Here is a 16,578-nt window from a genome sequence, read left to right as displayed (position 1 = left end):
AAGTCCATAGGAAAGCTAAAAAGAACTTGGCATCCAGAGCAATTTACTACTTTGGAAAAAAAAATCCATGTTATGCCTTGTCAGCACAAATTCCTCTCTTTGCTTCCAGCAGTTCAAAGTCAAAAGGCAAGGCTGAAGATAGAGATTCAGGTTTGGTGTACTGAACCCTAAAATAATTTTAATGCAACAGTCTACGTATTTGATTAGTCTGCATTATTATAATTTATTTCTGGACAATATCACTTGCTAAACGTTCCCATCACTTCAAGCAAAACTTCACAATATAGCTTTGATAAACCTCATAACTTGGCTAAAAGAAGCTGCTTTGGATGCCAGCTCACAGTGCTGCTTTACTTCACTTGAGGCCTGCCAGAGAGAACTGCTTAAGAAGCTGATTTTTAAGAGCCCCTGAGCAGTCTGAGCAACCCTGGAGACCTGTGAGCACTTAACTCTTGTAAAACGCAAGCACAAGAGACAAAGAATTGAATCTATACTTCCATATTATGTTTAAATATGTCAGGGAAAATAAAGAGCTTTTTGACAAAGTAGCTTATATTTTACATGAGTATAACTTCAGCCGTTGCCGTCATACATCCCTACAGCATTTAAATGTACGGTGTTCCATTTATCTGTTTTTACACCACTAAAAATATCTACTAAGAAGCATTCAGTACAGCTTTATTTTCAGACTGATTTCAGATTTCAGCGCTGCAAACATTAAGAAAGCTCTTACTCTTATTCTCAGGACTGTTCAATTCACAATCTAGCGCTGTATCAAAAGGACCACTAATTTGACATTCCAGCTATTTAAAATTTCTCTGATGCAAATCTCCACATCATCTATTTTCTCCAGATTTAACAATGACAGCAATTGAATTTTCATGTACACAGGTTTTTAGTAATTTTAAAAATCTGACTAAATATGAATATTGGTGAAGTTTTGCATCTTGTAATAAATTATTTATTATTTGACGTACAACCTATTCCCATTATATCCTCCAAAAGTACTTAATTTCTTTTTATCAGTTAGGTCAGTAGTTCAAAAACAGACATGAAGACCTTTTTTAAGCTATCAAGCTTCAAGACCTTTACTTTCATACTAGAATATCTCCAAATCACAAGGAGATTTTTCTTTGTCTATGACTTTTCTTACCATAATGAGGAATTATTGCCCAGGCCATTGCAGAAGCGTAGATGCCACCAATCATCCAAAACATACAGAGCCAGCTCAGGTGTTCACCTCGTTTCTCCCGAGCAAGCACTTCCGAAAAATAGGAGAACACTGTTGGCATGGCTCCACCGATCCTAAAAGAAGATACAGATCACGGATTAAGCAAGAGAGTAACAGCTAAATAAAGTTTGAACAATCCCGTAGCAGCAGTCATCGAAAACCTCAAATACAAGCAACTTCTCTAGCAAGTGTTTTTTCTCAAATTGCACCATATATTGGGGAACTCTAGAGAAAACTTTCATCAGTTTGGATGCAATTTTTTGTCAAATATTTCCTTGAAAATTCTATGTATTATTTATTGCATTCAGCGTTGCAAGGGAATTGTCAATGTGTCAGTCACTGGAACAGAATCAAGTGCGAAGTCTTGACTTTCACCATTACAAAATTATGGCAGTCTACTGACAAGTGTCAAAATACATTGCTTCTAATGGAAAAAAATTAATAATTTTCCCAAAATGTAATAGGTATCTTTGTAAGTCTTACCTCCCATGATTTAGGTAACCAAGAAGTAGCGATATGTCAATAGGTTTTTTTTTACACACAATTCAAAACATATTCTACTCAGTTGGACTGCATGAATAGTTAAGCCCATGCTGGCTTTTTACTTAATTTTTTATTAAAAGCATGTGCATTCATATAATATTCATTTTTTTTATCATGGTAGAATAAATTTATTCAACTAAGTTTTACAAAAATTCAAGTAACTGAAAATATATATCACTTTTGGTACCAGTTTTCAAGTCATCTTTTACTATCTTTATCTGCTCACTACATATACAAGCTGTCTAATGTTCTATATCAGGACAAGTGCTCGTGGATTTTATTTTTTCCAATGAAGAAAATACCTTCAGATTACCTACTTTAAAGCAATATATAGCATGGTTTGAATTTGTAAGTGAATTTTAAAGATAAATGCATATTTATATATCATCTGGCAGCTGCCAAACTGAAGCAAACAGCAAACCTCAAAACAGTTTTAAACAGATATTAATAAGGGAAAATACAGAAACGGTATTTCACCACTAAGAAAATTCAGTGCCATAGCCATACAGTTTATTTTAATATATCTTCATGTACTGTTATGAAGTATTGGGTTGAGCTGTTACATTTACATAGGGGACTGCTGTTTTCTCTTTTCCCTTGTACAGCTCTTCACAGAGTCATAGGGGACCTGAAAGATCAGCTGATTCCCTTCATATGGGCAGGGACACCTTCACTAGACCAGATTTCTCACAGCTCCATCCAATCTGGCCTTGAATGCTGCCATGGATGGCACGACATTCCTCAGTATCCTGTTCCAGTGCCTCACCATCTTCACTGGAAATAATTTCTTTTTATTATCTAACCTAAGCCTGCCCTCTTTCAGTTTGAAGCCATTCCCCCTTGTTATATCACCACATGCTATTGTAAAAAATTCTCTCAATTTTTCTTACAGGATCCCTTCAGGTACTGGAGGGTCCAATTAGGACATCCTGAAGTCTCGTCTTCTCTGAAATACTGCTGGTCAATATTTAGCTTTACAACAAATCTTTTGCATAGTTGAGCCTGCTAGGTGTTATATGCTCTTCTGGTAGTATAAAGGTTTACACCTCTACGAATTCCTGTTACAACCACAGCCAACAAGGTGTATCCCCTTTCTTCTCATGGGTGGAAATACTGAAAACCTTCACTAGGAAACTGCCCTGTCACAGGCAACAAGGGGCAATGTCCTTGGAGCTTCCCCTGGAAGTCTGGGTTGGGGAAAAATTGAGGGGGCATGGCCAAGGGTAGAACCACAACTCATTTTCCTGTGATGGGGAAACCCTGCTGTCTCAGTGCTTTTATGGATTCAGTGGTTTCCAGTTCCATAAATATAAAAGGATTTCAGCTATGATGTAAACCTTCCAGGGTGCAGAGATGGCTTTGAATTGCACTCCCACAGTAATCCAAATAGAGTACTCACGGTTCTACTTAGAGTTTCTTTTCTAAGGTCAAAAATTTATTAGTAGAACCAAGATATTCCTCTTTCCTGACAAGGATGAAAAGTGCTGATAAGGAGTTGTAGGTGTTACGGGTCCACTTTCAAGAAGACCTAATTTAATATATTGCTCATGGCATCTTTTGGGTGGATGTTTCAAGCTGAGAAAATCTACCTTGTCTTAATGTCACAAAATATAGAGAACCTGATCAAAAGTAGATAAAAAGGCATCTCCCACCTGTCATCATGAACCAACTATATCATGGATGATAGGTAAATGCTGCTTTAGCAGTTAAAACTGATCCAGGTGGGTTGACATACATGCTACATCCTAAATGTTCTCCAAAGCTACAGAAGAAGCCCTGTCCAGGTCAACAAGGCAACTTTGCTAGCAAATAGATATTTTATACATGTAAAAGGAATTCTGGAGTCAGAAAATAAAAATGTTTATTTAGGACATGCAAATAAGCAGAAAAAAATAATCAGCTTTGAAAACTCACAGTTCTGTTCCAACTGATTGGTTTATTTAGCATTTTCAGTGAGAACATCAACAGGTTAAGAAATTCTTTAAAGTCTAGATACTGTGTTTGCATTGATTAAACAGTGAAAATAACCTGTCTATAGTTTAAAGGAGAAATAGAAGATGTACTTCCATTGTACAGAAAACTGCTGCTATGGTGATTTGTAGGCAATTGTTTCATAGCGACTGCATAGTAAAGTGAGTTGTGTACTTTTTTGCACCTTAAACCTGTGAATGAAAAATTTGCTTCTCAGCTGGTTAAATTCGTCCTTCTGGCCTCATGTAAGTGCAGACTGATACTGCTACAATATTTTAGTATGTTGGTACTTATGAAGCTCTTCCTGTATCATAAAGCTACTACAAGGACTAAAAATTGATTATGAAAATCCTAGAAAAGCTAATCAACAGCAAAACTGGAGGAGCAGGGCAGAAGATAGAGAGGAAGGATCCTCCTGCAGAAGACTGTTCTTTTTCTCTTAATGTTAGAACATCTCAAAGTGGCAGTAGCCATGTCTCCATTCCCTAAAACTTGCTCCTAAATGCAGAACAAGTGACAGTAGGAACAGCTACAACTGTACTCACACCAAACAACAATGAGAAATTGCCTTAAAAACTCACTGGACCTTGAGAACTCTTCTAAGGAGCAAAGAAATTTCTTTCTGACTTGCTGAAGTTTTAACTTGTTCTTGGTACTACAGGCATTTTCTATTATAGAACTAATATGGTATCTGGTATACTGAACTAGTTTATGCTAGCAGAAGCATAAACCATCTCTCAAAGACCAGGGCAAGAGAAGATCAGAGTATCTCCAACTTCTTCCATCACACTCTTTTCAGGATTTTTCAGATGCTTCAGCCACTACTGCTATTTATTAATTAAGTTATCAAAAGTTCATATTTCTAAAAAATACACCAATAAATCATGCAACAGCTGCAAGGAAGAATATAATTGTTACAGTTTTAAAAAGTAAAACTTTGGCTAGGTCCCGTCTTGCACTCATACAAATCCTTAATAATTCAGTACCTCCAGGCGAGCCCTTCCATATTTACAGGAAAGGAATAAAATTTGATTCTCAACATTTTTGTATTATAAGTTTGAAAGCAATTGCCTTGTTGTTACCCACCAACATTTTGACAAATGCATGATGGCATGCACAGGAGTGAATTTCAAATAAAACTAAAAGCAGAACTTCTACTAATTTTTCAGTATGAAGACTTAATCTTTTGTTTTAAAAGAAATGCTATTTTCCCACAAGACTTCCCATTGCCAGAAGTCTTCTTCTGGCAATGAATTGGTATGATACAGTGGGCTGTTTACTGTTACTGTGTTTGTAAATTATATGGCTCATTGTCACTTGTAGAAAATAATTTGATATGTGAAACTATATTCTGCTCTGATGTGTCTTCCTGAGCAGATGAAAAGCCCATGAAAACTGTGGGTTTGACTTGAGAAGAACATTCATTCTAAAGATGGGAAGGAGTTTAACTTTCCTAAACACAAATTGTTCAAACAAGCTGAAGCTTTTATAACTCATCTCTTATTAATTTCTGTTATCTCTTCAGTTATCCTAACTAAAGGAGTGGATGTAAACATGTTACCCACAGATAACAGAGAGAAGTCCATGCACTACTTCCTTAGGGGTCACAAAATCTGTGTCTTGTTAGTATGTACAAAAACTAAGTACTTTTTTTAATATCTTCACAGATAAATTGTGTGGATTCTGAACATTTTTTTAGAAGATTAAAACCCCCACAGATCTAAGCCTCTGAGAAGATGATCATGAGTGATATCTGTCTCCTGAATAATACATTCAGTAATGAGGCACAATCTAATACCAGCAGGAAACAAAACTTCATTGAGTTTGGCCCAAAATCATGAAATAAATTCTCTCACTCAATAAGAATCAGACCTTTAATGTGAAATAAAAGGATGCATGCCTTCAGCCTTGATTTTCTTTCTAAATATGTAGGAATATATGCAAGAACAACACTAAGAAAATAGCACCAACCTTTTCCTCCTGCACGTACTGTTTATATGTGGAAGAATACCACATGTCAATCAAAAGATGATAAATAATTATATTTTTAGTTATTCTTCATCTTATGTAATAAACCCCCTCAGAAGCAGGCAGAGCAAGAGAGAATGCATATTTATGTACACTCTCAGTTCATGTTTGTTCTGTGCAATTGTGAGAAAGGTGAAACCAAAAGGAGATTTAAGGGGTGCACCTTAGGAGTGTGGGATTCAGTGAAACAGACAATAAGCTAAGATACATTTGCATTTTCTTTGTTGCAAACAAAGATGATAAATGTCTGCTAATCTACCTTCAGAGCTGTGATTTGTCACAACAGATTTTGGCAACTGCATAGTGTAGCAGCTGGGATGAAAACACGTCTGTGAGGCATTCAGAAACTTCTGGCTACAGATATGTTATTGTTTATTTACAGATTCACTAGCCAAAAGGGCTTGAAATGCAAAAGTATAAAAGGAATAGAGATAATTAGGACAGAAAGCCCTTACAGAATACTAAATATACAAGGTAGGTTTGTCTGAAATACTTTGTCTTCTCTTTGAAACTTGAACAACATCCAGACTAAAAATAGATAGTGTCTGTGTGAGACGGCATTTGCAAGTTGTCTCCTTGTTATTTGCTACTTGTTAAAAAGTGATACTGCTCAAAACACAGGTTCAGAGATTTAGAAACAGCCCATCACTCCTTGTCCTTCCACTCAATTGCACACAACAGTTTTCTTAACAGTTTTCTACTCCAGTACCATAAGTCTCATTGAAAAATATTTCTGTTGTTTTCCTTTCAGAACTGCCATTAGACCAGCAAAGTATTTAATGGTGAGCAAACACATCCACCTTTTCCTTGAGAACTGCCAGATAAAGATCTAGAAAACTGCATCACACAAAAGACTAAGCTTTGTTGATCATTGTACCCATTTTTAAATACAAGTGTTTCTTTGGACTATGAATAATAAGGAAGTTTTCTTACAGGTACATAAGTGGCCTGTGTGCTATTAATAGCAAGAGAGTCCTTGTAAAAAATGATTTACATGATAATTTACTGAACTCTACAGTAGTCAGTTCTGATGAAAGATGAATTGACAAATAAATATTACATTCCCTGTATTTACCCAAAACTATTTAAAAAATCAATTTTAATTTACATTCCAGCATATAATAGCAAAGAATTTGTCAGATATGTCAGATAAATTGCTTTCACAAATGCTAGTATTGGTAATCACAAAATCACTGCTAATTAATTCTTTCTTTTGTAGATTTTCTTATTCTTTTTCATTCTCCAAGTTTTTACTTGAAAGACAAATGCCATGGTCAGTGTCTGCTATAGACCACCAAAACAGGAAGAAAAGACAGGTGAAATAGTCTAGAAGCAGCTGGGAGAACTCTTACAGTCACCGGCCATTGTTCTTGTGGGGGATTTCAACCTACCAGATGTCTGCTGGAAAAGCAACAGAGTGGAGAGGAACTAGTCCAGGAGGTTCCTGGAGTGTATGAATGATAATACCCTGACAGAGCTGGTTAGGATGTCAACAAGGTAGGGTGCCCTACTGTACCTGTTGCTTGTGAGCAGAGGAGGACAGGTGGGTGATGGGATATGATGGTTGAAGGCTCTGTGGGACACTGCAATGACAAAATGACAGAGCTTTTCATTGTCAGAGAAGTAAGGGAGGTTGGCAAGGAGAACATGTACCTTGAACTTGTGGAGGCAGACATGGGCCTGTTTAGAAGCCTGGTTGAGAAAGTCCCTTCGGAGGCAGTTGTAGTTGGCAAATGAGCCCAGGAACACTGGACATTCTTCAGGAATGAAATCCTAGAAGTGCAGGACCATGCTGTCACCATATGCTGAAAGCTGGACCAGCAGGGAAGACCAGCCTGACTGAACACAGGGATGAACTCCAGAAAAAACAAGAGAGCCTATGATCTATAAAAGACTAGGCAGGCTACTAAGGAAGAGTACAGGGATGTCATGAGGTCATGCAGGGAGAAAATCAGAAGAGCCAAAGCCCAACTGGTTCTTAACCTATCTACTGCTGTAAAAGATAGAAAAAGTCTCAATAAATATGTTAACAACAAAGGTGGGCTAAGGAGAGTACCCAGTCTTTTTCACATGAATGGGGAAACACAGTGACAAAGCATGAAGAAAAGACTGGTGTCTTTATCTCAATTTTTAATACTCAGAGCAGCTGTCCCCAGGGTACCCAGCTTCCTGATCTGTGAAACAGAGAGAAGAAGCCAAATGAAGCCCACATAATCCAAAGGGAAATGTTCAGAGACCCACTATATCACTTAGACATGCTCAAATGTTTGGGTCTGGATAGGATCCACTCAAGGGTCCTAGCTGTGCTGGTGGAAGAGCTCACTGAGCCACTTTCCATCATTTATCAGCAGTCCTGGCTAACTGGGGAGGTGTCAGTTTGCTGGAGTTTGGGATATATCATGCCCATCTACAAGGAGGGTCAGAAGGAGGATCTAGGAAACTACAGGCCTGACTGGTGTCCAGGAAGGTCATGGAGCAGATGAGCCTGCACCACCACATGGCACATACAGGAGGACCAGGGGGTGAGGCCAAGCCATTACGGGTCTGGTTTGTGAAAAACAGATCCTACTTGATCTCCTTCTACTATAGGATCACCCACTTTGCGGATGACAGAAAGAGTGTGGACGTTGCCCAACTGGACTTTAGTAAAGCTTTTGACACACCTCTCAAAGCTTTGCCCTGGAGAAATTGGCAGCCTATGACTTGAACAGTTGCACTGTTCACTGGGTAAAAAAAAATGTCAGGCTAGCTGGGCCCAGAAAGTAGCTAATGGAGTTACCAGGTAATGGAGTTACCTCCAGCTGGTGGCTGGTTGCCTGTGCTATTCCGTAGGGCTCACTACTGGTGCCTGTCTTGTTCCACTACATGGAGGTAATTTTGATGCTGGAACATGTTCAGAGAGGGCAACAAAGTTGGCAAAATATTTGGAACAAAGTCCTAAGAGGAGTGGCTGAAGGAACTGGGGGACTTTCAACTAGAGAAAATAAAAAAAAAAAATTATCACTCCCTACATCTACCTGAAAAGAGGTCCCTCCTTTTCCAAGTAAGAAACATGGAGTGAGAGGAAATAGCCTCAAGCTGTACCATAGGAATGGCGTAGTAGGAAAAATTTCTTCATGGAAAGGTTTGCAAAACATTCTAACAGGCTGCTCAGGGAAGTGTGGAATGTCCATCCCTGGAAGGTTTTAAAGTATGTATAGATGAGGTGCTGAGGAATAAGGCTTAGTGGTGGACTTGGCAGTATTAGTTTGATGGTTGACCCCAATGACTTTAAAGATCCTTTCCAACCTAAATAATTCTATAATTTTTCTTTTGATTTTTTTCTGTCATGTAGTCTCTCTTTATTTACCCCTGTCTGGTCTTTTCCTCTTTTTTTCCCCTTTTATGCAATCTTCTTTCCTCATAAGAATGCTGTCTTCTCTTACAGAAGGAAAGAGAAGGGAAGAGAAGGTTTAGGGAAGACCCCCTTCTCTCTGAGAACCTTGCATCAACTTTTACCCACATCTGAAGCTGCGAGGACTGAAGCAAAGCAATTTGTGAAGCTCAGACCTTGCCAACTTCTTACTTGGCTTCACTGAGAAGTGTATATCGCTTTTGGCATAGCTTATCAGCTTTGAAGCCAGTCACCTGCAGAACTATTCATTAGCTCACAGTGTAAAAACACTGATAGCCTTGGGAAGGACACAGCTGGATGCTGGAGAGGAATCAGAGGCAGAAGATTACAACATTTTGAGAGTGAGAGAATACAAGGTTCTTCATGAAAAAGCAGTGGAACAAGTGGCTATGAGGAAGTAAAAGATAAATACAACATGATACTAAATACTGATGACATAAAATTATAAAAGCTAGATGTTGGTCTAGATCTGAAGTTCCTGAAGGAACTGCTTGTGTAAGCCAACAATCTTGTCCTGTTTCCACATAGTCTTCATCTCTGTTGGAACGTTTTTGCAGTTGTTATGTATACATATCGTGCCTGCACACCCTTCATGTCATAGCCTCTAAGAGGTGCATATGCAACTCTTAAGTGGTTTTGCCACTAGACATAGAATACAAAACTGCTGGTAAAAGTCAGGGTGTGTGGACTAACTCAGGCAACCCCTTGCAAGTTACAAGAAACTACATTCACAGTTTTGGATTTTTTCTAACTTTTGATTCCCCACTGCAAACTGAAGAATTTGAGAAGATATCTGAATTATACATTTTGTTCTACCATAGTGACACCAGCACTCTGTGCTAGAACACAGTAATATAGAAGGACTATTATAGGAAGGTTTAGAGATTGTCTAAGGAAGGATGAAGAAAACTGTCTGAAGGTAAGTCTCAGATTCAATGAAGTATATTCTAAAGCAGTCTGGAAAAAGAATATTATGTTAATATATCTTGAGAAAGGCTCTCGTTCACAAGGGATAACAGGCAGGGAAAAATCTTCTTAACAGCTTTTACTTAAATCAGTTAACAACATCTAACCTGTATTTCCTTATATTTATGTTGGTTTTGAGAAGAAATTTGGCCAAATTGGCAATTCTGGCAAATTGAAAGAAATCTTTGCAGTCTGGAAATACTGTGTGGTTTTAAAATAGGACACATTTATTTCACATTTTTTATTTTGCTCAGAAGGAAGAATAACTTTGCACCAGAAGCAAAAATATCAAGTTGTCTGAAAAATTTCTAAATTGTAGTTCACCTCAAGATATTTATTATGGCTAGTTTTCACTGTATGAAAACTTTGGTTTTTTTCAGAAATAATATTTGGGCTGGATAAGCATGATTTTTTCCCCCCAGATTGTATAGCCTTTGTATATCTTAAAGCAACAAAATGAAATTTAATGGGATAAGACAAATGTGTAGTGCAGTTTTAATCACTTTATTATAAATTTAGTTGTACTTTTAAAAAATGCATCTAAAATTGTAAGTATCAAAAATATTAAACTAATAGTTTAGATTAATGTTTTATAGAAATGGGACAAAACAATGTAGCTGGGAACAATATTTCACAGTGGTAAATAGGCTGCAGCTTCATTCAGGTTTACAGCTGCGTTTTGAGTCATGCTTTGTACGAGAGAAAATTTCCTTTGACGTTTTCAGACAGATACAACAAGGTTCTTTTTGATGATAAATATTTGTACCTTCCCCCAATGGCTAATGAGGAATACAACTCACAGTTTCTTTTCTAGATCTTTTCACTATGCAGGAAACCATGTCTAAACCCTCCTAGACCTTTATCAGGCTTTTGGATTCAATTTCCGTTTGAGTTTTGATTTTCAATTGATCAATGGAAGAATCAGGGTTCTGATATTATTTTCTAGAAAAGGAAATTATTTTGCAGCCTTTCCAACATTTCTTCATTTATTTGTCTAGCTTAAGCTTATGTTCCAGAATTTTGTATGTCTTAATACTCTTTATGCAGCAGTATCTTGGTATTAATTTTACTGGTTTGCATTTAAAATATCTTTTTCTACCTGCATAAGTTTTACTAGTTTTAGAGTTTTTTCAGGTAAAAAATGGGGGGGGGGAAGTATTTGAAGGGGTATTTTTTTCCCTGAATATTTTACTTTAATAAACACATTTTCACTGCAAGTGATTATGGGAAAATATATTTTATAGTATTTTTTAAATAAATGAAATTTTCTGTCAGATCCAGGTTTTATTTTTCATCCTTCCTAACCTTTTTTTTTATTATCTATAAGATAACAGAGCAGTTTAAATTCTGTATACCTAAGTGATTTTGTATAATTTGAGTACTTCTTAATATTTCAGTGATCTTTAATTAAAATAAATTATCCAGATAATTCTCTGCCCCTTCAGAAAACTTCCAGTCTGAGTAACAGTACTATGTTGTCTTTAAAAGTATTTTAAGGAAATAACTGAAATAATTCAGTTATTTCCTTAAAATCATTCTAATTCCATAGCTGGGCTATTTGAATCACACAAAATTACTGTAACAAAGCATTCTCCCTCAAAAACAGGTACAGTGGAATGTCATCGAGAAGCCTAGGGAAAACTCTCCTTTTCCCAAAGGAAACCAGAGACCTGGTTACCTTGATATGGAGAAGGCAGGCTGAGGCACTCAACCACTTTTTTTTCCTCCCAGTCTTCATTTCAAAGAGCTCCGCTCACATCAGCTGCAGGTGGCAAGGCAGGGGAACTGGAAGAATGACAAAATTCCACTGCAGGAGAAGATCAGGCTCAAGATCATCTAAGTAGCCTGAAGGTGCACAGGCTAATGGGACCTGATAAAATACATTGGTGGGTTCTGATGGAATTGCAAGACAATGTTTCTAAGCCACTATCATCCATATCTGAGAAATTCTGGCAATTTTGTGAGGTGCCCATTGACTGGAAAAGGGGAAACATCATCAAGATGGGATTTTCCTCATTTTGAGGATCTGACAAACCAATTTCTAGAAACCTCATGGCTTTCACACTGCTGCCTTGATATAATCTGAAAAGGATTATTCAGGGGAAAAATCCAGTCTTTGAAGAAAACAGCAAATATGAACCAGCCATGAACCTCTCTCTGCAGTAATTGCTATGAGGAACAACTCTGCAGCTCATGCTGTCTTTTTTGTTGTTGTTTGATTGGTTCGGGGCTTGTTTTGTTTTGGACACTCCATTTAAAATATAGTTTTTTAAATGGTGACAAATTATCTATGATCTGTTCATATAGCTCTCAAAGATGAGGTAGGGGGACTTTGAACAGAGTGGGGAAAGTGTAGGATAAAAATATGAAGGACCTGCTCCTTCAAGGATCATTAATCATAAGCTGGGTACACAAGAGAATGCAGTCGCCGATCAAGGACATATATATATATCATAAGGAAACTGCAGGCACTGACTCTTACTGCAAAAGCTGCTGGACAGGTGTGGAGGAAATGGTGCAGGCAAGTTTCTCAAGAGGCATAATAAATACATATTTTGCAGTATATCCCAAAAGGGACAATTTCAGTTAAAGCCATTTTAGGTCTGCAAAAAAACAAACCTTTATAGCATAAGGGTCCAAACCTGCCCCAGGGAATTGGCCAGGCTAAGCAGTAATACAACAAGCTTCTCGACTTTGCAGGATCATGGAAGAGTGAAAGTGGCATGCAACATGATTTGTACTGTTTGTGCATGGAGTGAAAAAGCATAGCTCGTGGAACTGATGGTGATTTATGATAAGGGATTTGTTAAATTTTGTTTTTCTATGGGATTTTGGGGTTTTCAGGAAGTAGGATATTGCCATTTCTCCTTGTTGTCTTATAAAGTCATATCTGAAGGTCTGGTGTCAGACTAAGAGATTCTTCTAACTAGATGACTCCTCACATTTTTCTCTCTGCTCTTGTCCTTCCATTCCTTTTCCTAAATCAGTTCAAAACTACTGAGTACTATGGTAATTTCTTTTTTGTATTCATGTTGAGCCCTAGCCTACTTCAGACCAGTTCAAAGGATTTCTCAAAACACAAATATCACACAACTGCACTGCTGAACCATGACTACATAACATAAAGGCAAAAAACCATTGAAGAAATGGAGTTCATGTGTGTGACTTTGCAGCACAGCTGTCTTGCTCTCACCAAATCCTGTCTATTCAGCATACCAAAGACATAGTGGTCTGAATTGGAATTGTGATTAGGAGTCTTAATCTGAATCAAGCAATGACTAGGAGTGCTAAACCAAGCAGTCTATTTATCCAAGTGTGCAGTAAAGGTAGAGGTTTTCTCATAGTAGTTTACTTGTCTAACTCCTTCTCTGCTCATAAAAGTTTAGATTTATAAATCTAATCACTGAGAAGTTATCTAAATGAAAAGTAAAGGAAACACAGGTCCATAAATTCCAATATTTCAGAAAAAACATTTGACACAATTTAGGATCCTGTTTTAAATTTATAATGATGCCATGTATTATAAACAATACTGTGCACACAAAGACATTAGAAACTTTACAAATATTATCAAAATCTTGGCGTACACCTGTGAGAAGAGTGTTATTTTGCTGACTGAAAAAGATACTGTACATAAAGAAGCTGAGGCATAAAAGAGCTAATCAAGTTGATCAAGTTCACAAAACAAATCCTTTGCAATATAAGAACAAATTCAATCTCACAGTTTTCAGTCTGTATCTTTCCCCCAAAATTATTCTTCCCCTTCAGGTAGCTATTTAGGAATGTAGTGGCTACCTTGCTTAATTCTCTCACCACAGACACAGACTGTATTTCTAAACTAAATAATGTGCTTATGCAAACAGAAAAGTTTTATTAACACACAGAATTGTGAAAATTAGCAAAACCAGAGGAGCTTACCCAAATCCAGAAAACAAGCGACAGAAGAGGAAGAAGCCATAGCCCTGGACAAAGGATGAAAGGAAGGCAAAGAATCCATTGACAGACATGCATATCAGGAGTGATTGTCTCCTTCCCACCTTGTCTGCCAAGCCTCCCCAGAAGAACGCCCCCACCATCATCCCAAGGTACACAATACTCCCTGTAATACACAAAAATACAAAAAGAGATATTTTATGAGCTACATAATTGACCACACCAAAATCAGTTAACCTTCTATATTTACAAAAATATTAGTATACAGATAATTTTATCCTTTCTTACTGAATAGAAATTATATGCACAGTTTTGCAAATGTATCTAGACAGAACAAATTTCCTACTGTCTTTTTCATAAGTACACCAGACACACTTAATATAAACATTAAACTGAAGCTTAGTATAAATATTAAACAAGGTGCATCTAGCTAAAACAATAAACATGCAGGCAAATAAGTCTGAGCAGGAGGAGAAAATGCCACTATTTCCTCAGAATTAAAATGAATTCATGTTAAATACTGCAAAAAATTATTACTTCCCTTACAGATACAATTTGTCTGAACATCTCTAGAGTATGAGCAGTCCTGCAGGAGATTAAACACTGGGATCATGGGAGTAATATGTGCTAAAAAAAGTTGATTATAAAACAAACACTTTCCACCTAAGATCTATAGAATCAAAGACATCCATCTTGATTGTTTTTTTTCTCCCTTCTACATCAGTGTATTTCTTTATTTTAAAAGTCAATGTCCTTTCAAAGCAAAAGCACTGTAATGTTCCTGACTTGTTGTTTTGGGTTTATTTGTCATGTTCCCCCCTCCAAATATTTTGAACAGATACAGTTACATTTATTAAAATGACATAGCAAAAAATAATATTGGGGTGATATTTTTTAAACATAAATTGTGTTTCCACATGTACTTTCTCACAGAAAGATAAGTTGAAATATGTAACATTTTGATTGTTCACATTGTAGCACATTGTACATAATTTCCTTTCCAAACACCCTGTGGAACATTTGACAAATATGTACAACATATTGAGCAGACTGTCAGAAGGAAAAAATAATTGTCAAGTTTTGGACAGAATCACTAATATTGTATTTTGTTTGATACATGGAATTCTTTTTCCATCTAATTTCTTGTTGAACTTCCCAGGTTAGGTTTTATTGCTACCACCTTTGACAGGGGAGGAATTACTTACAAAGGTGCTAGAAGTAATTAAAATACTAGAAATCCTTATTATGTGTCTCGTTTTGATTAGTCTCAAGAATGGACAAATTCTTCAGCATCTCTACTGGACTCTAACTGCTGTGAAATTCCACCCTCCAAAAGAATCACCTTTGCCCTGCAGCAGGTAGTTTGATGGTAAAGGAAGCTGAAAAAAACCTATTTAAATTCCTGGGCTTGGTTAAACACATATCAGTGTAGAGTTTACTCATCAATATTTCTGTTCTTGGAATTACAGATGATAGCATGTGAAGTGCTGACATCTGCAGGGTCTTATACACCCTTAATTGTCCCTGTTCTCCCTCATATTCTGTGCAAGTAGTTTCCACTTCTATTTCCTTATGAGACATAATTTAAAATAGGATGCTTTTAAAATAGGATACGCATTGTTTTATATTGTATATCAGCAAGATTATAGAATCAGAATCATAAAGTGGTTTGGGTTGGAGGGGACCTCAAAGACCACCTTAAATTTCAACCCCCTGCCATGAGTAGGGGCATCTTCCACTAAACCAGATTTCTCAGTGCTACATCTAATCTCAGGATAAGATAACAGATCCAATGCTGCTCATCACAGGAGAATTGCTAAAGCAACAAACTTGATAAGAACAACAGTTCAGTGTCTTCTAAAAACAACTTTTGTCAATGGATATTTTCTAGATGTTGCTGGGTTCTTAGACTTCCATCAAAGAATACTGATGATAATATAGGTAAATCCTGAATTTGCAGAACAACTAAGACATCTTTCTTTATCTTCTTTAGCTCAGGAAGGACACAGATATTACAATATTCTTTTTCGGTATAAAGGTGTTTAGGAGAAGACATTTATTGGATAGCTTTTTCATTCTGATCGGAAATTTTATTCCACTACTTGAGATTTTCCTGTAAACGCACAAGGCTATTTTCTGATCCTAAAGAGACAAAGATTGGTGGGTAATTTAGCATATTCATTCAACTGCTTTAAGAGCTCTCCTGCAGTCAAGGTTATTTTACAGTGCTGCAGGTGGATCTCTGCCCATAAGCAGTTTGGAGACTCCATCCAACAGATCTGCTGTTTGCTTGTCAGTAGAAGTGGAACGAATGTAGCAAGTATAGTCAAATAGCTATACTGCCAGCAGACAGATTTCAAAAAGGAGAAAATTTAATTTTTTTTTCTTACAGTGAAATTCATTAATTCTTTTCTGTATAAGTATTATTGGATTTCCCCAATCAACATTCTAATATAAGAAATAGTGAAGACAAATCAAATAGCCTTTTATTTCTTTATAGAGATAACTGAAA

At 36.8% G+C, this 16,578-nt stretch overlaps 1 protein-coding gene across 2 annotated transcripts in view; it reads right to left on the bottom strand.

Annotated features, from left to right (window-relative positions):
- The window catches only part of SV2C (synaptic vesicle glycoprotein 2C), a 113,533-nt gene that overhangs the window by 51,750 nt on the left and 45,205 nt on the right, over nucleotides 1-16,578 (bottom strand). For both annotated transcript variants that reach the window (XM_039729935.1, XM_039729934.1), the window contains exons 3-4: nucleotides 14,052-14,232; nucleotides 1,154-1,305 (exon numbers count right to left, since the gene is read on the bottom strand). In XM_039729935.1, the coding sequence (XP_039585869.1) occupies nucleotides 1,154-1,305; nucleotides 14,052-14,232 (333 nt within the window). The remainder of the gene's footprint in view (nucleotides 1-1,153; nucleotides 1,306-14,051; nucleotides 14,233-16,578) is intronic.

Source organism: Passer montanus, unplaced genomic scaffold, assembly GCF_014805655.1.
Source record: "Passer montanus isolate IOZ18808 unplaced genomic scaffold, ASM1480565v1 scaffold7, whole genome shotgun sequence".
Lineage (NCBI taxonomy): Eukaryota > Metazoa > Chordata > Aves > Passeriformes > Passeridae > Passer > Passer montanus.
This window is presented reverse-complemented; position numbering and strand designations above follow the sequence as displayed.